The 24,287-nt window shown below is 37.8% G+C and overlaps 1 protein-coding gene across 8 annotated transcripts in view; it reads left to right on the top strand.

The window, feature by feature from the left end:
• The window catches only part of TTC26 (tetratricopeptide repeat domain 26), a 50,996-nt gene that overhangs the window by 23,335 nt on the left and 3,374 nt on the right, over positions 1-24,287 (top strand). For 7 of the 8 annotated variants that reach the window (XM_030479499.1, XM_030479506.1, XM_030479505.1 and 4 more), the window contains 7 exons: positions 2,187-2,242; positions 4,059-4,112; positions 4,505-4,568; positions 11,506-11,594; positions 17,644-17,727; positions 19,947-20,016; positions 22,804-22,910. In XM_030479499.1, the coding sequence (XP_030335359.1) occupies positions 2,187-2,242; positions 4,059-4,112; positions 4,505-4,568; positions 11,506-11,594; positions 17,644-17,727; positions 19,947-20,016; positions 22,804-22,910 (524 nt within the window). Of the gene's footprint in view, positions 1-2,186; positions 2,243-4,058; positions 4,113-4,504; positions 4,569-11,505; positions 11,595-17,643; positions 17,728-19,946; positions 20,017-22,803; positions 22,911-24,287 lie in introns of those variants that run through there. The other variant, XR_003990559.1, reaches the window with a different exon arrangement.

Raw genomic sequence — 24,287 nt, 5'->3', positions numbered from 1 at the left:
GTTCCTTTATTCAACTGCAGCTTGACTGGCTGAGTACTGAGTAGATGTTAACTGCAGTCATCTAATATAAGGTGATGTGATGATTGCTTTTCCATCCACTACTTTTTTATAATGTATTTTGTCACCTTTTAAAGGTGACAAAAAAACCAAAACCTTTTAAAGGTGACAAAATAAGTTTAGATGGCCAGAGCATCTGAAAGCAGAAAAATGTCTTTTATTAATTTTTAAATAAATAAAGTCCATGCCTACATTTTTTTTTTCCCCCTCAAAATGTTGAAAAATTACCAGGAAAAAAGGAGATATATTCTTCTGATGGAAGTAAGCCGCACCAGCTTATTACTCTTTGCATCACAGTAAACTCATCAGAGAATCCGAGCATACACAAACATAATACATTGAAAAAGCTCCATGAGTGTGATTGACTTGGAGTTTCAGATACTGATTCTGAGTAACATCTATAGGATTTGTAATTAACAAGACTGGTGAGATTTAATCTTTTTAGTTGGAACAAGTTCTCTTTGGTGCTCAGTATCCAGGACTGCTTCTTTTGTCTTCATATACAATTGAAACACTGCCTCATTGTTTCAGTTCAACTCAGACTGTGACGAATTTTAGAATATCCCACTACTGATATAACTATTAGCTGTTACAGAAATTTGTATTGTGGCAAATACAAATTTGCCACAATACAATAAAATCTCAATAAAGTCACATTATACAGCATCCACTACTATCCCCTTATCCATACAACCAGTCATACATTGAGTTAGTCAGTACATTTTAGCACTGGTAAATCTATGCCTGCTGTTCCCAGCCACCTTTCTGTCCAGTATTTTGTTGCCAATATCACTATAGGTAATATTGGTATTATTACCAATAATATTGTTAATAATACTATGTTTCAAATTAAGTTCGACATACACAGAAGCAAAGTACATCTTCTGCATCACTAAAGAATCAGCCTTGTTTACAAATTTGCTGTCAACCTTGCAATAATTTTCATTAGTTAGGTTCTGTTCTTCACTGTGGTATACAAATGACTTGCATACTGACAAAGGAGCCAGTACAGCTGTCTCTCCAAAACTTACAAGGTCTCTGACAAAGACGGGCTCCAAGCTGGACTCACTGAAGCACATACATGCATCCCATTGTTTTTCAACTCTTTAAGGTAGTGACTTTTAGCAGCTATTGGAGCCTGAAGAGCATAATTCTGTGCTGATGGTCTACATTAATGAAAATAAGGGTTGCTGCTATTTTTTTTTTCCTGTTGGTTATTGGTGAGCTGAGCTAGCCAAAAATTAACAAAAAAACCCCTATTTTTTATTAAAAAAAAAAAAGTCTTCTGGCTAGTCTAGTACCTTGTGCTGGCTTACTACATGACTACTCAAGGGAATGGGTACAAAAGCAGAGGGGCTGGATGGGAGCCCTGCAGCTCCGATGTATATTGCCTTAAGTCACCCTGGAGTACTGTCCCCACAGTATATGGATGGTATGTACTGGCAAAAAATAGTTTTGCTTGATGAGGCTGGTACAATGTTGTATTAACAAAATTTTGGCAATAAAAAGGGCATCTTCACTAGGTTGGTTTACGAAGCTGACCATAGTGCCATAGTGCCAACATCTTTTTTGATTTAGGTGTTCAGGATCTTTTCAGTTTACTTATTTCTTGGGTGGAAGGAAGTTGTTTATTGAATTTAAACTTTACATTTAAACTTTTATACTAGTAGTGCTTTTTGCTTTTTAGAATTAGGATGAGGTAAGAGCTGGTAGATAAATTTTGAAATATTGACAAGGAATGAAGGGGAAGTTTACCTCCAGATTCATGTTACCCTATCCTCCTCGAGGGGTAAATAAATATGAGAAAAGACAAGAAGATTATGGATTTATTATCTTGACCTTGTACTGTTGAGAATGCAGCCACTGGATAATGAACAAGGGGGACAAGTCATCTCTACTAGGAAAATTGTAGTAATAAAGAAGCTATTACTCACTCCATGTTTGTTGAGTTCTAGAAAACCATCACCATTGTGATATAAATTCACAGTGATTTATAGTTACCTTTCTCCTCCTGTCTGAATGCTTTATTTCTTAGTCTATGACTGTTGGAGAATGTTGTAGAGGACGAGTGACTTGTTCTAATACAGTGTGCTGTGGGTTGTCATGCATTCTGATGTCTGGTATTTCAGATGATGTGCAGGAGGCTTATAACCTGATTAAGGACCTGGAACCTACAGCTCCACAGGTAATTGGAAACTGATGTCATGGTACATAAAGACGGAGGTTATAAATTGATATGAAATCTGCCACATACGAAACTGGTATCTTGAGGACAGCTTGTCCCATTCCCACTCCTAAAACTCTTGTGTTTTCCATCTTTGCCAACAATAGACTTAATATGCATGCATAAATTATACATGTGCATATATGAATACTTAGGATGTTTATTACTTGTACCACTTGGGGTTAACTAAGAATACAGCTCTATTGTGTGCAGACTTGATTCTGGGGAGCTGACCATTAGTGCATAGATGAAAGCCCTCTTCCAACTATAGGTACTTGTCACTTATGCCCTGGTGATGGTTACCATCCCTCAGATCTGCTAGCTTAGATGCTTATGTGGATTGTCCTCAAGCCATTTCTGTAAAAATTAGCTAGATTAGATTAAATGGTTTAAATAACAGGTCTTTTCTAATCTCATCTCACTTTGGCTGCAATGAGTGAAAACTGAAGTGTCCCTTGGCTGCTACTGTAATTTTCTTTTGTGGCTGTTCCAACATCTTTAGTCTCTGATTTATTCCTCTTCGCAGTTTATTTTCCAAAGGTCACATAGCTGGGCATGAAAGGGACCTTTCATGAGTCTGTGTGAGGATTAGATTGAGGGAGGGGAAAGGAAAACCTCAAGAACACAGATCTGGTGATTCTGTGCTGAGGAGTGTCTTCTGCTGTTGCTTTCCACTTCTTGCATTTTTCAGTATAGCAAGACTTGCTTGAATAGTTTTTGGCATCTATTGGTCCTTTAGCCTCTGTTTCTGATATACATGCCTAATACACATAAATGTATTGTTCTTGGTCACATTTTGAAATGAGAATCTTTGTGCTTTTTTTCTCCCCATTTTCTCACACTTGGAAGGAACTCCTCGCTAAGACTTGCAAAACTACTTTTATATCCTTCTTCAGTTCTTCTCAAATTTCTTGTTTGTCATGACACCTATAGGATAATAATTTCACATCTGTAAGAGAGTTGGTAAGAGTGCTAAAATGATTACTTAGCATGCTACCTAGTACTCTCAGATTGTTTCTTTGCACTCCATTGTTGGTCTATGTAGGTGTCTTTTTCTCTTTTTCCATCTTTACATCTGTGACAGTGCTGGCCAGGTTTATCAAGAGTACCTACTAAAGCAGGTTTATAGATATAACTCTTAATTAAAATATTTTAATAAGACAAATGAGTCTGTTACATGCTGAGAAAATCTTGTTTAGAGAAGAATTAAACTATAGTTGTGTCTCATAGTAGAGACCACAGGGTACTCTAGTCCTCTTCCTAATTCCAGTAGAGTACATGACTACAGAGCATAAACCTCATGACATTTTTGCTCTCATGAAAAATAAAATGCATTTTGGAGCAAGAATGTTAGTGGTTATACTTAACCAATATGCATACTTGAAGTGAAATCTGTGCATTAATATAACAATATAGCACTTAAGATTCTTGGTTATATAATGGTGAAGAGGGCATAATAGTATATTGCAGTGTTCCTTCTGGTGCGTTGTCTTTGAGCATAAGACTTACCAGAAACCACGTTACACCTTTGCATCCCACATACTTAGCAGAAGTGACTAACCAGTGAGTAGAATGCATTTTTGGGAGGTAACTTTGTCCTGCTGTGCTGAAGCACCATCATAATATCATAATAACCAGCTACGTATTAAACTGATTTGGGATAGAGTTGAATTTAGGAAGAAAATATGTACACATAGGCTCTTAACTTGTCTCCTGAAATCTTCACCTTGTCCTCTCTGATGCTTTTAAATTTAATTCTTTTTTTTTTTCTTTTCAGGAGTACATTCTCAAAGGAGTGGTAAATGCAGCAGTTGGACAAGAAATGGGCTTGGTAGGTGAAGCCCATGAGATTCTCCAACTTCTCCAACAGCAGAATATGAACAGAGCTGTAGGGACTGGAATGGAGTGAATGAGGCATTCGTTTAATTGCCGTATCTCTGAGTCTCTTAATCTTCTTCCATATAGTACTCACTCTAGAATGAGTGAAATGCAAATCTCTGTTGCTAGTCCTGACAATAAATGAAGATGAATTTGGCTTTTCTGTCCTGCTTCCAAAAAGCCTGTTTGCCTTCTACGCACAGCAGTACATTTACCTTTTCTGTTTTCACTTCAGCCCTGGTTCATCTGTTAGTTGCTCCCCATCTGTTCCTCAGAGTGTATTTTCACTGTGTGTTGTAGCATCAACTCTGGAACTAATGTTGAATTTTTTTTTTTGTCTCCCAGAGAGATCATCTGAAAATTGCTCAGCAGTTCTTCCAGTTGGTGGGTGAATCAGCCAGCGAATGTGGTATGTTTGAAATGTTCTTTCTCCATTATGGAATCCTTTTTACAGTATCCAAATATATACCATCGTATCTTTGTCAAACTGCTGACTGTTAGCATGACGCTTGCTAGGTATTTTGTTGCTATAGTATGAGTAACAGTCTAACATATATTTGAAAACAAATTTGCAAGCTTAAATTAGGAGGCTCAATTGATTCTAAACCTTACTGCATGAATTTGGCTGGAAAAGAGGCTATACTGCAAGCTGCTAGGCTTCACTGATAGATGCTGTGACAGTTTGCCTTTGACTAATAATCCCCGTTACAGAAACAGAAGATGACAGCATAATTAGAGGAAGTGTGTGGCTGAAACCTCACAGGTACAAATCTGGGACTGCTAGTGAATGCTTATATCGAGTGCATAGAGTTCTAGCACAGGGTGTGCCCTGGAACTGAGAATGATAAAAATGTAAAGAGGAATTGGACTACAGAGAGAAATGGAGGCTCTGGGACTAACTCCTTGGTTGAATTAAAAAAAAAATAAATACAAAACTTACTTAACAACAAAATCAATATATTTTCAATATTTACTTATTCAATAGTAGACCAAAACAAGACTTTGTTTTGCCTTCCCCTTGCCAAAGTAAAACCAAAATCTCAAATAAAAAGACGGTAGTTGGAACACAGAAATTCAGCCAAAATGGCCCTTCCATTGTAGGCATTGTCACTAGGACTGTTTCTTTACGTGGATGACTTATGCATGTTTACAGTGCAGAGAGCTTATAGTCCTCAGAGACAGAATGCTGTCTCCTGTGTCCATGGTGACTAAAGAGAAGCAGCTCAAGAGGCAGAGCAGCAGCAGTGATGAAACTTTCAGAAATACTGTTGAGCCATTATGTTCCTCTTGCAGCCCTTATACTGTTGAGATCATGCAGCAGAGCACTTCATATTGGAAGGCTGGAAGTGATTCCATAGATGAGGTTTCTCTAACATATTCCTTTTGCATTGAGGCTTTCCATGTGGAGTTGGGGTCCCAGTTAACAGAAGGAAGCAATATGAACTGCAGTAGTGGAGAACTCAGTGGGCATATAGCTAACTGGGTTTGTGATGCCAGTGAAGTCATGGAGTGACTGATAAAGTGGTGGTAGACCTCTTAATGCCCATAACAGTCATGCAGATGTTATGAGTGACTGTAGCACACACGTATAAAAATAATGCAGAGATAGTCTGAGAAGAGATATCCTGAAAATATGTGTAGTGAAGATGTAGCCCAGACCCAAAATTGAAATTATTAGGAAGCTAAAAGACTTAATTTTGTTGTGAAATATTTTTAAACCCATATGCAAAACAAGATAGAGAGGCTGAGACTTGAGGTATAGTTGAGGGAAAGAGAAGGGAAAAAAAAAGAATAAAAGAACAGAAATGTAGTTCAAGTAAGAAGGTAGGCTAATTGGGAAAAAGTGAGCTTATGGGAAGGATCAGTTCCAACTAAAGGTAAGGGGAAACATTGGTTTCCACTGCAAGCATCTTACAGTCTTGGTACTTCCATGTAAAAACTGCTTTGTCATCTTTTTAAAAACTTGTGGGAAAAAGCTGACATACAGAAGAGCATACAGTTCAAAGTAACTTCTCCTTTAAAGGTGAAATAGTGTGGGGTTTTTTTTATCTTCGAATAAAGGACAGGTGGAGGTAAACAAACTGTAGACAGGAAATAGAAGACGCAAACAGAGTTCACTTTAGATAGGACAAAAAAAAAGCAAACACATGAAGGCCAAATGTGTAAATATTAGATGTTTTAAAAGAAGATGAATAAAGTAGAATGCCTGGGTTTAGAAGAGAAAGGTATAAACCTAAAATAATTTTAAATGTGATAGGAGGAAGGTGACATGGATATTGTTCCTATTTAGTCTACAATGCGGTATTACTAAATAGATGATGCCAGTGGAGAAGTGGTTCTAAATGTTATAGAAACCTTCTCTCAGAGTAAAGTAAATATATTTTCTTTATCAGTGAGTAACATGAAATTGTTTTAAATTACATGCTCAAATAGGAGAGTTATCACATTGAGGCTAAATAATTCACCAGCCAGCCTGGATGGGAACAGTGACTAGCATATTAAAGAGGTTAGAGATTTTATATAGAAAGATAATTAAATAATTGTTGGAGACTTCTATTCTGCCCATATTGACCTAGTAAATGCAATGACATGGCATGATATAGAGAATTAATTTTTAAATGCTAAGTTTTCATCTTTTTTACACACAAGTGAACAAGTGACTCTAGACCAATACAGAGATTACATAGAACCTGATTAGAAATTTTATAATGAAAATCCCATTCTAATACAGTGATCTGAGTATAATCAAACTCAAAATCTATGTGTTAGCAAATACCTCAAAAAATTCCCACAGTACTAATTTCAAGAAAGGAAGCTACATAATAACCTTTCTCACTTCTAACAGAAATTTTTCATTGAAGTAGCAGTGAAAAGGATAAAATGCACCTAATTTGAACACTTGAAGGAACCTTTTGTTTCTTTAAAGAAAGGGTTTGTATTCATAATTAATGAGGTATAGGAAACAAATAATGACATGACTAGGTTTGCCAATGGTACAAAATTACCCAATGAAAGAAAAATGAAAGCTTTCAGAATGATGAAAGCTGTGGAAGAATATCTGAGGCTGGGTAATAATATGCAAATTAAATTTAGCTTTGGTAAATGCAAAGTAGTACATGAGTGGGCGGGACACCTTAAACTCTATTTGCAAAATTATCAGAAAAGTTGAAGAGAATTTTAGGAATTGATGAGTAAAGAGAGAACAAAACAAAATAATTACTGTGTCATTGTATACAGATATGGTTCCCTTACTTGAATACTGTCCGCAGTTCTATTTCTTACTTTAAAAAAAAAATAGAACAAGAAAGCGTACAATAAAGACAGCAAGGATGATCAGAGAAAGGGGATAGCTTCTTGAACAAGGAGAGATTAAACAAAGAAAGATACGTGGCCTGGAAAATAATGACAGGGTTTGGTTATATTCACAATACAGAACATCATAAATGACAAGGAGAAGAGGAATAGAAAAGAATTATTTACTGTACCATACAAAAACCAAGGAGCATTGACATCATGCAAGACAATTAAAACAAAGAGCACAAACTACTTTTTCAAATAACACAACTTCTTTGATATAGAATCTTGAAAGAACGAGGTGGTGTTGGGGAAAAAAAAAAAAAAAAGGTAGGAGAAAAGCCCAGTGGCTGTTTAACACAATATTTCAATGATGATTAGGAAGTCATCAGTGCAGATTGTTGGAAGCTAGGAGAAACTTCAAAGGAAGTGGCATTACATACTGCAGCATGTATTACATGTGAAATCAGAATATATTCTTTCTATACCTGTATTCTTATTCAGCACGCTTCTGAACCAGATAGACTTTGGCTCCACTATGATCATTTTTATGGTTTTATGTAACTTAGCATATTAGCCACTATGTTGTATATTTGTGGTCATTTTTGATCTGCTGCCTTTGTTTTGCTGGATTTAGAATTAAGAACAGAATTCTTGCTGTTTGTATATTTGGGCTTTCGTTAAATAGCCAGCCTTGCTCCTGCCATTCAAGCACGTAAGTCATGCTTCAGCACTTCGCACTGGGCCAATCCTTGCAAGGGGCTTGTACCACTAGATTGTCTAAAAGATCTTTATCAAGTCACTTAGCTGCTTTGTTATAAAAGTAGGTTGTGTTCACTAAAGTGAGGAAATCCTTTGCTCACAACTGGGTCTACAGGGCTTCTGATTTTAATGTGGATTATCAAAAATTAATGGACTAAAATGAAGATGTGAAATATTTTTTCAATACAAATTTCTTTCTGACTTGCTCTTGTTAACTGTAGAAATCCCATGACTGCATTAAGAAAAAAGCAACATCAGACAGTTTAGGAAGAATACAGTGTAATGTGTTTGTACAAGTACACATTTCACCTCATGTTGAAAGTTACGTACTTTAGGAGGAATAAGGACACCCAAACAAAAAAAAAAAACAACCCCAAAATCCCCCAAACCAGGAAACACTTACAGTGTAGGAGTCAATACTCTCCCTCTAGCAGCAATAAATAACACCCAGAACAGCAGCTTGATTTACTGGTTTGGGGGTTTTTTTTTAAGTTTAATACAAATTCTTAATCGCAATGGCATGAAATAGAACTGGCATTGCAAAGGAGGATATAACTACATTTTTATAGTTAATTCTCATGCTCTTCTTCCAGAGTCTCAACTGGGTGGAAAATTAAACAGACCAGATTTCTGAGATAAGTTAAGGATGAAATGCGGCAAGAGGAACATTAACAAAAGTAAATTAACATTAACATTCCATTAAGTGCAGTGTTTCTGGGTGCTTAACATAAGTCTTACAAACTATCCTAAAAACACTGGAAGGATAATGGAGGAAAGCACTCCTTTCATTTTCACTGGTCTTCTTTTAGGACCAAGTGAGGCATATCTGGTGTTGGGTGGGAGGAATGAAACACTTTTTCTGGACTTTGTGCAGTCTTTTCTTTGAGGTATTCTTAGGTCACCCAAAGTAATTTTTCAAAATGAGAACTTTTTCCTCTTCCTGCATGAGTCACATGGGATGAATTAGAACTATAAAGTTCTAGGGTTCTTGCCAGTAGTAGTATTCATTGCTGAGATGTGTGAGATTTACAGATGTTCTGCTTGTTTTTTTAATGAAATCTTTCACAAAAAATATATGGAGGATGGTATGCTGGGATAGCAAAATTTTCTGTCAAAATATGGGCATAAGAATAGATACTGAAATTTAAAACTTTCCAATCATATATGGGAAAAGTGTGGACTTTGTTAGTGTGATTCATTTTTACTGAAAATGTATTCTTGGTTTTAAGCCTTCTTTGCATGTTTATTTGCTTTTTAAAAAAATTGTTTAAAATAAACTGCTGTGAGTTTATGAACTTCAAAAATTGAATGTGAGAGAAAGGGAGCACTCTTGAGCACAACAAAAAAAATAAAAAAACCCTGGAGGAATACTGAGGAAAACTCTTTCTGTTATTGCCCTGTCAAGGCTGATATGTGTCATGGTAAGTATGCCTGCATGTAAAAAAGGACACATAAATATACAGGCCAGTGTCTGCTCCCAAGTGAACACTTCATAAATAACCACATAATTTTCTTAAGTTGGAGAACTGAATGATGTGGTTCAGACATAGAAAAGGATGGATTGTCTCTATATGGAAATGACAGGACATCCAAGCATAGTATCTCCTAGTGCTAAAAGACAAAAAATGAGAACATTCTGCTTCGCTTTGAAATACATTTTGAGATCTTATATAGTGCTTTCCAGGAATAATTACTAGGCTACATTATTTAAAGGAATGTGTATGATTTTCCAGTGGAATTATATACTCTCTGCTGTGGTATGGCATTAAAATATTGGCCTTCGGATTCCTGAAATTTCTATATACAAAAAAAGATATTTTAATTTTCTTGTGTGGATGGATTGATGGTAACTAACTTACAGGAGCAGATTGCTTCAGGGCTGTTCGTAGCCTTAGGACCTTACCTCCTGTCGTCTTACCAAACTGCACAGAGCAGCATGCTCTCTAATGATCATTTGACGTCATGAAGTAGTAGTGATTTGACATCACTTGCATTTGTGCCTTCCTAGCTGCTGCTTGAGTTCATCCAACAAAGCGAAGTGCAAGGTCTTACACCTGGGTCTGGGTAATCCCAGGCACAGCTACAGGTTGGGCGGAGAAGTGATTCAAAGTAGCCCTGCGGAGAAGGACTTGGGGGTGCTGCAGGGGGCCTATGAAGATGCTAGAGAGGGACTCTTCATCAGGGACTGTAGCGATAGGACAAGGGGTAATGGATTTAAACTTAAACAGGGGAAGTTCAGGCTAGATATAAGGAAGAAGTTCTTTATTGTGAGGGTGGTGAGACACTGGAACAGGTTGCCCAAAGAAGTGGTAAATGCTCCATCCCTTGCAGTGTTCAAGGCCAGGTTGGACATAGCCTTGGGCGACATGGTCTAGTGTGAGGTGTCCCTGCCCATGGCAGGGAGGTTGGAACTAGATGATCTTAAGGTCCTTTCCAACCCTAACTATTCTATGATCCACCTCTGACCAATCTCTGCTGGTTGGGTCTAAGAAAAGTTAGTCCCAGTAAGCTTACTTCAGAATCTCTAAAAAAGTTTTTAAATAGTTCTCAAGTAACACAGCATGCAATTTTGGGGTACATGACAGCATAGTATGATGGCAGCAAAGTTTACTGACACTTAGTGTACTGATATGCCTAATTTATTTATGGCTTTACCACTTGTGAGCAATGTGGTAATCCCAAATGCATGGAAGTTAATTTTCATACTGTATTTTTTCACTGGGTGTTTTTCCTGTGTGGTTTTTTTTTTTTTTTTCAATAACAATATTTTCAGTGTATCAAGTTTACTTTCTTAGCAGAACTAAAATTAAAATATGTCAAACTTTTTTGTCCAGGATAACTGAAAAGCATAATTTTAAAGGTTGGACTTGATAATCTTAAAGGGCATTTCCAACCTAGTTGATTCTATGATTCTATGAAAAAAAAAAGGCTAACTAGGTTAGAATAACAAACTCAGGCTTTGTATCAAGAGTCCTAAGAGTAAGAATAACTCACAGTAAAATTATGCTACGGAAATTGTGTCATGGAAAAAGCCTGTTACTTAAACAATTTGTCTCTGTAGAATTTACTGTTGAATACAGTCTTGCAATAGTTATTGTATGCTGTAGAGAAAGTTGACAGGATGAACTAATAGTTTTTCTAACCTCTACTATGGTCCTTTGCCTGAAAAGGCAAGCTATGCTATTTTTAGAGGTTAGCTGCTTTCACAGTTGCCAGCAACCTTGGCAGTGATTTCCATTACCATGTGACTTTCAAATTCTACAAATTTGCATTTCTCTTTTGAATTTTAGATACCATTCCAGGAAGACAGTGCATGTCCTCCTACTTCTTTCTTCTTAGACAGTTTGGTAATGTCCTGATTTACCTCAACTCAGTCAAGGTTAGTATTATTATTAAGTATTGGTAGTACTCTACTGCATGGAATGAATACTAATGGAATTAGACTGTACTGTGTAAGACACTATGTACACATAAAAAGATACAGAAACACAACAGTAACAACAAAACACAGGAACAAGTGAGATATAAGTGGTCAGGTACAGCAAATGGCTCAAAATGTAAAGAAGCAGTTTTTAAGATAGCATTGTGCAGCATGGTGGTGATGATGGTCTCCTCATACTTGCAATTTAACCATTATCAGGCTTTCTGGTGGCATCACAGAAGATGAGGAAGATAATTAGAGGAAGATAATTAAGGGAAGACAATGAAAAAAATTTGTGGGCATTTATGGGGTAGTCAGCATGGAGAAAAACCAACCAACCAACCAACCAACCAAATGTTTTCTTAAGACTTACCAAATGAGTGATGGAGATTATTGTCACTGGCCATACTGGGGACAACATTTTAATGAACAAGAGTGTGTAAGGAATATAGAACATGACTCTGAAAGTAGTAATGCTTATATTTTACAGGGAAAGCAGCCACTGAAGAGCTAAGATAGGGCATTATTACCAAAGCAGTAAGCTAAGAATATTATTTTTGCAGAAATAATCTGAGTGGTACCCTTCAGGCAATGTTGCATTTTTCAAAGTAAGTGTTTGACACTTACAGCTTAAGTTGACAACTGCAAAGGTGTTTGCTGTTGTCATAATTCCACATTATCAGATCACCAATATTCAATGAATAAAATAGGTATAACATACAGATATCCAGTTATAAGTCAGATATGAGGAAAGAGAGAGAGGCTGGAGTATGATTATAGGGTTACACAATTGGAATTTGTTCTAGTGATTTGAAACTAGATGTGTAAGAACTCTGTATTTGGTAGGAAGAGGAACAAGTATCTAAAAAGAAATTACTAGGGAGATACTTGTGATAAGCAAAATCGTAATGTTCTAAGGTGGGTGGGATCTAAAGAAAAACGTGATTGTAATCGTGGCAAAGCAGCTGGTGGATGAAAAATGATGGTGTAGTGTTTTTAAACTTTATCTGGAAAGGTGTCATCGAAGAAATCCCAAGTGGCTGTAGCTACTGGAATGGCTCCACTGTAGTGAAATGAAGACGCACACCATCACTACCCCAAATTGGAGTGTGAGTGTAATTTAAGGGAAGGGGAGCTGGAACCTTAACAGTGAGATTTGTTTTGCCTAACTTGAACCATCTAAAAGTCAGATTTCTGAGTTATAACCAATCATTTGGTCTCAGTCTATAGCCAAGGGGGGCAGATGGTAATTTCCAGAGGAGAATTCATCCTATGTATTTCTTACACTTACCTTAGAATGGAATGAGTCACCCCATAGAAATGCCTAGCTCTTTCCATTTCCTTTAAAAAGTTCTTAAACAACTAGTTCTAACCTGAAAAGTTTAAAGTTAAATGTGATTACTCACTACCTCCAAGGTTTATGGAAAAGCTTAGAAATGAGAGAGAAAGTATCATCTGGGGAAACAAATGGATTTGTCATAATATTGGAAAGTAAGGCTAGTGTTTGTAAAGAAAGGAGCCAGAAACAAACAAGACACTGAACAGAAATTAAGAGGGTGAAAGCAGACAATGGAGTGAGCAAAGGATAGGTCAAAGTCATGAGGCAAGAGAATTGCTACAGGGAGGGGATTAGATGAGACAATTCTGCATCTGTGAGGGTATAAAGGAAAGTGTCATAGGAAGGGTTGGAAAGAAAATCTGAAGGGAAATGCAAGAGCACGGAATACTTGGTGTTATTTTGTAAGATGTTCGTAAGAGCCTATGCAGTGGAAGTGTAGGTGAAGAATAGATCTAATATTTAAAAACTGTCTGGAGGGAGGCAGAAATAGTGACAGGTACAAGTATGCAAGCCTTCAATCTTGCTATACTTATCAACTAGAAGAAGGAGCATTCTTACCTTGTCAGATTTGGGAGAAACAATTTTATTATGTGTGCATATGAGAGGGGAAAGGTTATCTGACTACTTGTGTTTGGGTGTTTTGTTTTAAAAACTTGACTGTTCTGCTGAAAGTATGCAGAACTACTGTGACACATTATAACATACATATATGGATCTCAGCTTGCAAGCTGGACTTGTCCACATAGACACACCTTGGCATCAGTAACCATATATCTGTTTTGATTTGACCCATATTTAAGCAAAGATTATAATTTTTTAAATACACTCCCTCAGTTTTCACAGTTGGAATGTGAATGCATTTATAACGGTGAAACAAAATATTAAGGTAAGTAAAGAAAATTCAGTATAAAAAAAAAGATGCCTTTTATTGCCCGGTGGTGTGCTCTTGTTTGAAATACTGGCCACTACCCCCTCAAATTCTGAAAGTAAGATGAATTGGAGAATAACTAGAAATTGAAATATTATCTTAAGAGATATAGAAGATAGATATTATTTGCTATAGAGGGAAGTTAAGAAAATAAAATTATGCAAAATGAGGATTAGAATAAACAAGGTATATTTGAAACCTCCATTTGTATTAGGAGAGGCTGAAAACAAGATACAGCTTGTTGGAATTACAGCAAACTCACAATGTCTTTTCCAAGAAAATGCATTTTGTCCCTCTCAGAACACAGTTGGTTTATGGAACTCATTGTCATAGTTCAAGGTAGGGTTGAGGTTGCAATTTTGGATGGTTTTATAGATTGTATCTAGCAAGTTGCAATACAATTAATCTTAAGTAAAAATGTATTTGTTAAATTCTTGAAGGGAATCATAAATACTGGTAATTTGAGACATAATGCAGTTGATAAATAGCAAGGACTAAGGACAAAAGTCTTCTGCCTACTACCACTTTCCTTGCATGGTCCTTTTGAAGTAGTTCATCATTCTCAGAATTTTTTAGCTGAGACTAGCCACTGCTCAGACTTACTTAGGTCATTCCATTTCTCTTGAGGTCATAGGGATGCACACAGTTCTTCCTGTACCATGTTATAGGCAAGGTTTAGGTGGCTGTACAGTGACTGTTGTGCTTCGTTCACATGAAAAAACTTTAGTAGAATCTCTGCAGCTGTTTAAGTGGAGCTGTGCACTCGTGAAGATTGTTTGCATTATATTCTTTCAGGAAACACCACCTTCCTTCATGATTGATTAAAACTGCTTTAGGCATGAGAATGTCTCAAAGGATACCTTATTATAAATGTATTGCCAGCTGCCCTGAGGGTGACATAATAACACTGAGGATCAACTGAGAAGAGAAGCTAATTCAGGCTCAGCTGAGTTCTAGCCACAACGAATGCTTCATTGTTCAACTGGGTATCTGAGCATCTCATCGAAATGGACATCACTCAGAGCACAGTTAGTTTTATGATAAGATTGAAGACCACTAAAAAGACCTCAAAAAAGTGAAGACCAGTACATGTAATGTAGTTTGAAAAACAAACCAAAACATCTAGTTGCTGTGAATGTGTTGCACTATCAGCAGCACTAGTTCATTTCTACTGGTTTTGGGTTTTGCAGCAGGTCTGGTCTCTAGCAATAATACAGTTAGGATAAAATGACATAGATTTTGAGTTTCATTGCTGACAGAATTACTTTTCCATTTTAATTAAAAAATACATGGGGGATGTTTGAACAGAAGAATCATAGAATCATATAATGGGTTGGGTGGGAGGGGACCTTAAAGATCATCTAGTTCCAGCCCTGCTGCCATGGGCAGGGATATTTTCCACTAGACCAGGTTGCTCAAGGTCTCATCCAACTTGGCCTTGGAACACTTCCAGGGATGGAGCAACCACAGCTTCTCTGGGCAACCTGTTCCAGTGTCTTACCACTCCCATAGTGAAGAATTTTTCCTAATATCTAATCTAAATCTCCCCTCTTTGAATTTAAAGCCATTCCCCCACGAAACTGTTCATGCAATAAAAGAAGAAACTATTCATGCAGTAAAACTAGCATTATGCTCACCAGCTTTGCTTAACCTGGGACTTGTGCTGATTCACATGAAACTGTCATTGAGGAAGAATACAGTAACGTGTTGTAATTCTCATCTGATGAAATCCATTAGTTCACCCTAAGGGTACCAAAATGTTTTCACAAACTGAGCTTAAGATTCACCCGATTGGTTCATCCTCATGCTTTCACATAGCTTGCTATATTTGCTATAGCTTGCTATATTTGGACCCTAATAGACATCTGAGAAAAGGTGGCAACCCCTCACATCTCCTCTTAAGGCACTAGCTTGATGTATGTGGGTGGACGAGATCAATACCCTTTGTTGTCTGCCTGTGACAGGGAACAGAAGTAGTTCCTCAAGTGTCCCTACATGATGAAAGAAGATAGACAGCTCTGGGAAAGGGTTTTATCCCTTGCTTCCCATATCTTTTGTACAGTCCCAACTATGCCTTTTACCTCCTCCTCACTCTTAATGAGGGAACAAAACAGAAGTTTTATCTTCCTACACAAGTTCTGTTTGTTTTATGGATGCTATATAAGGAAAAACATTTCTTCTTGCTGGAGTGGGTCCAGAAGAGGACAACGAAGCTGGTGAAGGGCCTGGAGCACATGTCTTATGAGGAATGTCTGAGGGAACTGGGATTGTTTAGTCTGGAGAAGAGAAGGCTCAGGGTGGACCTTATTGCTCTCTACAACTACCTGCAAGGAGGATGCAGCAAAGAAATGGCAGGTCTCTTCTCCCAAGTAGCAAGTGATAGGACAAGAGGAAACAACCTCAAGCTGTGCCTAATATCCAATCAAGTTTAGATTGGATATTAGGAAAAATTTCTTCACGAAAAGGGTGATCTGGCATTGGAACAGCCCAGGGAAGTGGTGGAATCAATGTCCCTGGAAGTGTTCAAAAAAACATGTAGACGAGGCCCTTAGTGACATGGTTTAGGGCCCATTCTTTGCAGGACTTGGCAGTTCTGGGGTAACAGTTGGACTGATGACCTTAAAGATTTTTTCCAACCTAGTTGATTCTGTGATTCTTCCACACACCTTGCTGTTATGCACCCAGGAAGGCTTTTGTTACAGGAATTATACTGCATAAACCACCCTGCTTTTTTCCCATGCTCTTTCATAAGCACTGCACCTCTGCTCGGCAAGGATCCTCAATTCCATCTGTGCTTGTAGTTGTGGTACTGTGTTCCACCTTAGCTCTAACAGGTCCACCAGGTGCAGCAGTATAGGACAGTGCTGAATGTAGAACACAGCCAGCTTTTGGTCAACTGAGTTATACTTCAATCTGGACATATGACTATGATCAAATCTAAGCTATTTGGGTCAAACCCAAATATCAGGCTAACTTATACCTAAAATGATATTTCCTGTTCTGGCACATACAGCTTTTCAGAAAAGATACAGATCAACCTGACTTGTCATTAACCAGGTTTGTCCTGTCTAATATTAATGGGAGAGAAAAACCTGGTGTTCCACATCAGATAGAGTGTATGTAAGCAAAGCCTGAGCTCAGAGAAGTCCCATCACACCTATTACACACCAGGCAGGTGTGCTGCCTGCCTACAGCTGCTACTGCAGCTCCACCTCCATCATCGGATCCAGTGTGTAAGACTAGCATGTGTCACACAACCAGATCCACAGGATCTCTTGTTGCACCTTGAGAAGTCTTGGAAAAACAAACTGCTCATCTCCTTAAGCCGTTAGGGAGTCAACTACTTATTTACCACCCTAGTGGTGAAATAAGTGCTTGGGAGGTGAAAGAGACCATGGCAGCACAGCATGTCTTCACATGCCTAAAGTGAAAATTATACCCACAAAGCTGCCACTGCAATTTTGATCTTGGAGCATTCCCCAGACGTCTCATGGTTAACACTGTGGAATGTTCCAGCTGTGTTTGTAGTCACGAATGTAGGACAGAAAGCCAGTCCATAATTTTCTACCCACTGTTTATGAATGTCGTATGTTCATAATGTGGGTTTTTCTTTTTCCTTCCCATTGTCTTGTTATAGTCTAACTCAGATTGGAGAGCGGGGGTATTTTTAATGTTATACCATGGGAGGAGGGTTTTTTGTCTTATTTATTTGGATTTTGTCTGTGTGGCTTATTTTCCAGAGTTACTTCTACAATGATGACACTTTTAACTTCAACTATGCGCAAGCCAAAGCTGCCACAGGATGTTTTAATGAGGCTGAAGAGGTATGCATTTACTTTCTTTAAAAAACAGTGGAAACATTTCCCACATACTTCCCTCTTTCCTTCATTTTTTCCCTCCAGATCTTCATGTTGGTTGAAAATAAGCAGGTTGTGTGGAATATCATCTTCACCTTCTCAGAGGAAGTGAAATTCTCAGTGAAGACCATTCAGAAAAGATTATCTTGCTAATCTTGTAATGTGAGCTATACGGGAAGCCATGCTGCTTGTGGTGCATCACAAGAGTGCTTGCAGCTATCTCTAATTGATCAAAGAATGCCCTCTTAATCAGATTTCCTACACTTTGTCTGGGATCCCAGGCAGTCTTATTGTTCAGGCTGGCTAGGGCATGCTGAGTAAAAGACATCAAATAGTTATGAGCTTCTAGGTGTCCTTAGAAAATTGTGTCAAATAAATAAATAAATAAATTTCTTCCTCTGGGAGATGTGGGAGGAAATGAGGAAGTGCTCACTATCTTATTCAGCAGCATCCAGATGCAGCTGGAAGAGATTAACTTCTACACACAGCATTTTTTGTGTCTATGTGCACTAGAAACTTAATTACAGCTAAAATATGCAAAAGCAAATAGCTATTATGAAGATGGAAGCAACATTTTTCGCAAGACCAGAAAGAAGACAAGCCAGAAAAAAACCCAACAAAACAATCATGTAGTCAAAAGTGAATCATACAGGGGGGTTTTTGTTTGGTTTGGGTTTTGGGTTTTTTTGGTTTGGTTTGGTTGGTTGGTTTGTTTTTCCTGTCTTTCTAACTTTTTAACTCTTCAGGTTTCTCAGCAATGGAGCCCCTTGTTTTTTTTCTTTTTCTCTTCCCCTTTCTCCTTCCCTGCACCCACACCCTTAATTTCTGTAACCTGAAATTGCACCTGTCTTTAAGAAAAATATCCAAGACTGTCAGGCAAAATGGATATATATTTCAATTCACCTACCTTAATTTAGTTAGCTTAATGAAAATTTAGGTGACTATCTTTCAAAACTATGCTACCAGGCTACAGTGATTCCTGAGACTTCATAAAAATGATAATGCTGTAAGTAAGCTTTAGCTGCAGCCAGGCAACAAAGAAACACAAAGCTGTAAACTGCTGTTAATCCACATTTTTCCTCTTATGTTCTTACAAATGAATCTATATAAACTTGGGTTTATAGCTGATGCATTTAAATAACAGAATTATGTAATTACATTGATTAGTCTGGCCTAATGACTGATGTTTGATTGTGATGACACTTTCATATAAAGATCACCCTTCTCCAGTGTCTCATAAACTTGTAAAATACCTCCACATATAGCACTTAAGTTATTTAAAAGCTTACCTCCCTGGAAGTAATCAAATGAAACCTATGATAAAGTGCTACTTACAGTGACAATGCTGCTTTCTTTTCATTTCTTCCCTCTTATCCCTTCCCCTCCCTTCACCACCACCTCCCCCTTCCCAATTAGGGGATCAGCAATGTTTAACCAATAAAAATGTCAGTAATTTGTGGAACTCACTGTTCCAGCACATATATCTGCTCCTATAAAGGTATTTTGAGTTTTGCCAGTAGCATCCTAGTATAGTTACAAATATACCTGTAGAGGGGCATAAATTGCTTTTTTCTGTGAGAAAAGCCAGAGTACACTGTTAAATGTATAACTTTTCCACACACATCCCTTTAGATGTAGAATGTTATAAACCTGTATTTGTACAGTAAGTTACAAAAGACAAATGTTTTGCCTCCGAACCTTACTGAAACCAAGATGGTTAGAAATGGCTTATTGCTGACCTGGAATTCTCTCTGACATGTGTTGGGAGGAAAGGCTCATATATACGTGAAACTTCTGGTATTTCAAGAAGATGCTAATGTAATTGCTTGTACTGCTTTCTAAACAAACACATTCCAAATAGCTTTTCCCACAAGCCCAGTGTTCCTTTGTGCTGTTTGTGTTGCATGGCCGCCCACTGGCACTTGTTCAGAGTAGGCCGCACCCTCCTCACAGCTTGCTGTTTTGAAGCTGCAGAAGTCCCTTGATAAGCATTGCCTTGTTTGAATCCTCCACCTACTCGACACAGAGAGATACCCCCACACTGCACTTGCATACCCTGTCTCTTCTCATGAAGCAGTCATTCATGTGACTTCAGCCTTAGCTGCGTGTTGAAATGAGGGAGGTCTGCCTTCTGTTTGTTTAAAAGTACGTGCATATATAATCTTTTATTTTCCTTCTTCCTGCAGGTGTTCCTTTTGATCCAGAGTGAGAAGATAAAGCGTGATTTTGTTTACCTTAGCTGGCTAGCTCGCTGCTGTGAGTCACTTTACTCTCAACATTGCAGAATTCAGATCCTCCTCTATTGCATCAGTCTTGGCAATCCACTTTCCTAATTGAATTTAATGTTGTAGGTGGATTCAGGACTATGAAAGTGAAAAGCTGATTGCACTAGTTACAGCGTGGGTGGTTATTGCACCTTTCATACATCTAGCTTTAGTAAGCAATTACTGCTTCAGTGCAGTGCTGTTACAGCTCCGTCAATGTAGCTTTGTCCTAACCAGTGACCCTTTTTCTTCTCAATTGTCTACTCAATTGCTTGAGTGAAGATTTTTTGTCTTAAAAGACTGAGTTGCAACTTTTAAAATGTTCAGACTAAAACACAAAATAGAAGCATCCATACTGGCTCAGGCCCAGCGGTCTGTCTACCTCCAGAAGGAGCCAATGTCAGATGTCTAGGGAAGAGAAGAATCAGGCAAATTTACACAGTATTTTTCTTCCTACCACATTACTCTTCATATTCTCCAAACTCTTGTGCCCAAGCGATGTCCTTTATAATCTCAGCATGTTTTTTCTTCCAAAACCTTTTCCATTCTTCCCTTGAACCCAGAAAACTTTTGCTATGTTTAATATCCTATAGCAAATTATATTTAGGTTTTTTGAACCAGTTTTTAAAACATTGCAGAGTACACCTTAGTACAGATACAGCTATAGTGCCGCATGTAAAATAGTATAGAAGTGGGCTTGTTTTATGACTTAAGTCTGAGACTCCCTAGGTTAATTTGTTTTCCTTACAGTGCCTCAATACAAAATTGTTCTCTTATCAAACCATTTTCAGTAGTTGTACTTGGAATGTAAGTATGCATGTTTTGGGACATTATGCCGTATCGCAGATGTGGTAAACATCTCTAACATGATCTCTCAGGCAGGCACATCACACCCATGGGTGCCTATCTATGACTCCATTTTAGGACATGACAGTTTATTCCCTTTTTCATTAAGCTGTGGTACCTGCTTGTGTTTGAGTGCTTTATATGTGAATGTTTTATGTGAATTTTTTTGATGGGAGAACTCCCATTGGAAAGTGAATTGGTTGTTCAGTAGATAGTGTTCATCCCTGTGATTCTGTGCTATAGTAGTTCTTTGACATACATCTGGGGATGCAGAACTCTGAAAGGTGCTACTTACTGTATGAGTGGAATTAACACCATGTGATCAATTAAAAATTTTCTAGCTCTTTCATAGGAGTTACTCCTTATTCTTGAGTGTGCCTTTTGCCATTCTGAATTTCTGCCGAAGTTTCAGTAGAGCTGCTGTAATCTTCTGTGTCTGTCTTAAAATTTGGTTTTTCATTCTGTGCTAGGATTTTAGCTGCTAGAATTCTTTGCAGAAACAACTGTTCAGTGATGAATATAGTTATCTTTTTGTGGCAAGTATGTAAATCACTATTAGATCCTTCTGGATAAAAGCTGCTGTAGAAATTACAAAGCATCATAATACATTCATGTTGGAATATGATTAGGTATTGAGTCATAAACAATTCAATGGTGAAATATTTCTAAAGGGCAAAAAGTACCAGAGATGCGATTTTTTTTTGATGCTAGACATAACTGTACTATTTATACCAAATTCACCTTGAGAAGGTAAAAAACCACTGAATTAGCACAGTACTCGGTTTCGCTAGACAGATGGGTTGGTATTTGGAGATTAAGACCTGGCTGTTTGCCACTGTGTGTGATATCTGGAGCTGATGAGAGAAAAATCTGATTTGATGTCTTGCTCTCTTCTAAATGAAAGTGTCTATAAATCCTGTGATTTGGTAATACATGTTTATTGTTGATGATTGCCACCCATTCTACCTGCAACATACGCATTAGAACAGTGGTCACAGATGTAATAAGCTAAACTGTCCCTCTTTTGAAAGAGCATGAGTGGTCCATGTGTGACCAGCTAGCTACTCTTTGAGTAGCTGGTAAGACTTGAAAAAGGAAGGGATACTTAATTTCATTTTCTTTTCTTCCAGTACTTGAATGAGTCTGGAATTAACAGTATCAACAGAGTGGGTTCTCATCTCCAGAAACTCAAATTTTAGCACTTTTTGTGTTCAAACACCCTAGTAGAATTTCCACTAGCTGAGATGGAAGATTCAGATTCTTCTATTTCTATTTGCGTATAGCTGTGATATTTACATTTAAAGGCCAATGAAAAATTCCAGTCATATAGACAAATTTAAAACCAGCACAAAATCTCAGGAATTTGGAAACATTTTTTCTAGTAGATGTATACTGACAGGTTTTGTTACATTTGAAGGGGCTTCGTACTCACAAATACACACCCCTTTTTGGTTTGTTCTGAATCATCAGAATTGAATGTTTAGATTGAGGTGGGCACCAAGTATTAAAGACCTCAGTTTGGTGCCAATTAAAATTTTTCTATGTGTAAGAATACATAATCCTAAATTTCACCGTCTAAATGGATTTCTACAGTTCATTGTCCTGCATAAAATAATTTCTCTAATGCTTTCCATTCTGTTCCTTAATCACATCTTAAATCATGAGAGTTGTGCTTATTGCTGTATCAATGAAATACAAACTGAGATGTAAATGCTATAATTATTCCTCTTTATGTTGCTATTCTCTGATGAATTGGCTGCTATTTCTAGTAAGGCAGAAGATAAGGACAAGTTTCCCTTCCCAAAGTCATGCTCACAGGGCAAAGCATGCATTTACATTAAGTAAAGAAATTTAGGAACATTTATTCCACCTGCCATTGAGTACTGTGTGGGGCATATTCTTTTCACAATCCCAGCTTTTCCTGTTATTGCAGATATTGTGAATAAGAAACCACAGTTGGCCTGGAAGCTCTATCTGAAGATGGAGACCTCAGGAGATTCCTTTAGCCTATTGCAGCTCATTGCAAATGACTGCTACAAAGTGAGTCTTCTCTTTAGAACTTGGTGTATGGCATGTTAATTCAGTGATTGTACCAACAGCCTTTTTTTTTTTTTTGATGCTTTTCATCATTGTCATCACTAGTGAACTTTCTTTTATAACAGCGGGATGTTTAATAATGTGGATGAGTTGGCAAGGTTTAGTCAGTATTTTAACCTACAGGCCTTCTTCATAGACAGCTCACTGAATAAAACATTGATAATTTACTCTATGCTTGAGCTATCAATAGCAGTTTCTTATACTAGGGATTCATTGTTGGTAGAAATGACAAGAAATTTCTAAGGAAAAAAAAAAGTCTAGCGTAGATTCAGCAAGGAGCCTTGTGCTGCATTTTTTTGCTTGGACAATTATTTTTTCCTTAAAGCTTGTAGTGGCTTCACTCAACACAATGCTGAATGAATGTGGATGGAGAAAGGTCAACAGCAGCCTGAGACTAGCTGGATGCCTATGCTGATAGCTGGGATGCAGGACTTCTGGCTAATTTCTTGCTGCTTTTCATGCAAGATTCCACCTTGTCCATATAGGGAATAGCACATGACTTGGGATGAAGCATTTCCTGCTTTTGTGTCAGATGAAAGGACATTAAACCAGTATAGAACCATAGAATCATAGAATAGTAAGGGTTGGAAAGGACCTTAAGATCATCTAGTTCCAACCCCCCTGCCATGGGCAGGGACACCTGGCTGTAAACCATGTGGTCCAAGGCTCTGTCCAACCTGGCCTTGAACACTGCCAGGGATGGAGCATCCACAACCTCCCTGGGCAACCCATTCCAGTGCCTCACCACCCTCACTGTAAAGAACTTCTTCCTTATATCTAATCTAAACTTCCCCTGTTTAAGTTTGAAGCCATTACCCCTTGTCCTACCACCACTTACAGTCCCTAAGGAAGAGTCCCTCCCCAGCATCCTTATAGACCCCCTTCAGATACTGGAAGGCTGCTATGAGGTCTCCACGCTTAATTGAACTATTTCAGATGCCAGTTTGGAGAGATCAGTATTTATTTTTATCTTTTTAGACAACACATCTGATACTGTTTATAGTCACTATCTTTATTCGCACCTGTTGAAGTGCTTGCCAGTCACATATGGTTAAAATCACCATTTATCTGAAGAAAATGGAATTACTGTTCATCCTGTAGTACCCGTGTTTCTCTGACTGAAGTAACTCCCATAGCCCATCCAGCATTTTTCTCAGCAGATGCAGACTTCCAGTCCCCAAAGGATGGGAGGTTGTGCTCAGCCTGCGTTCTGTGCTCTGTCATGGGAAGTTGCTAGCCACAAAGAACATTGTTCTTCAGTCTTGCCCAGGTTAAGAACACTCACAGTCATAAATAAGGTCCACATGAGTTATGCTGAAT

The sequence above is a fragment of the Strigops habroptila genome, chromosome 3 (assembly GCF_004027225.2).
Source record: "Strigops habroptila isolate Jane chromosome 3, bStrHab1.2.pri, whole genome shotgun sequence".
Classification (NCBI taxonomy): domain Eukaryota; kingdom Metazoa; phylum Chordata; class Aves; order Psittaciformes; family Psittacidae; genus Strigops; species Strigops habroptila.
This window is presented reverse-complemented; position numbering and strand designations above follow the sequence as displayed.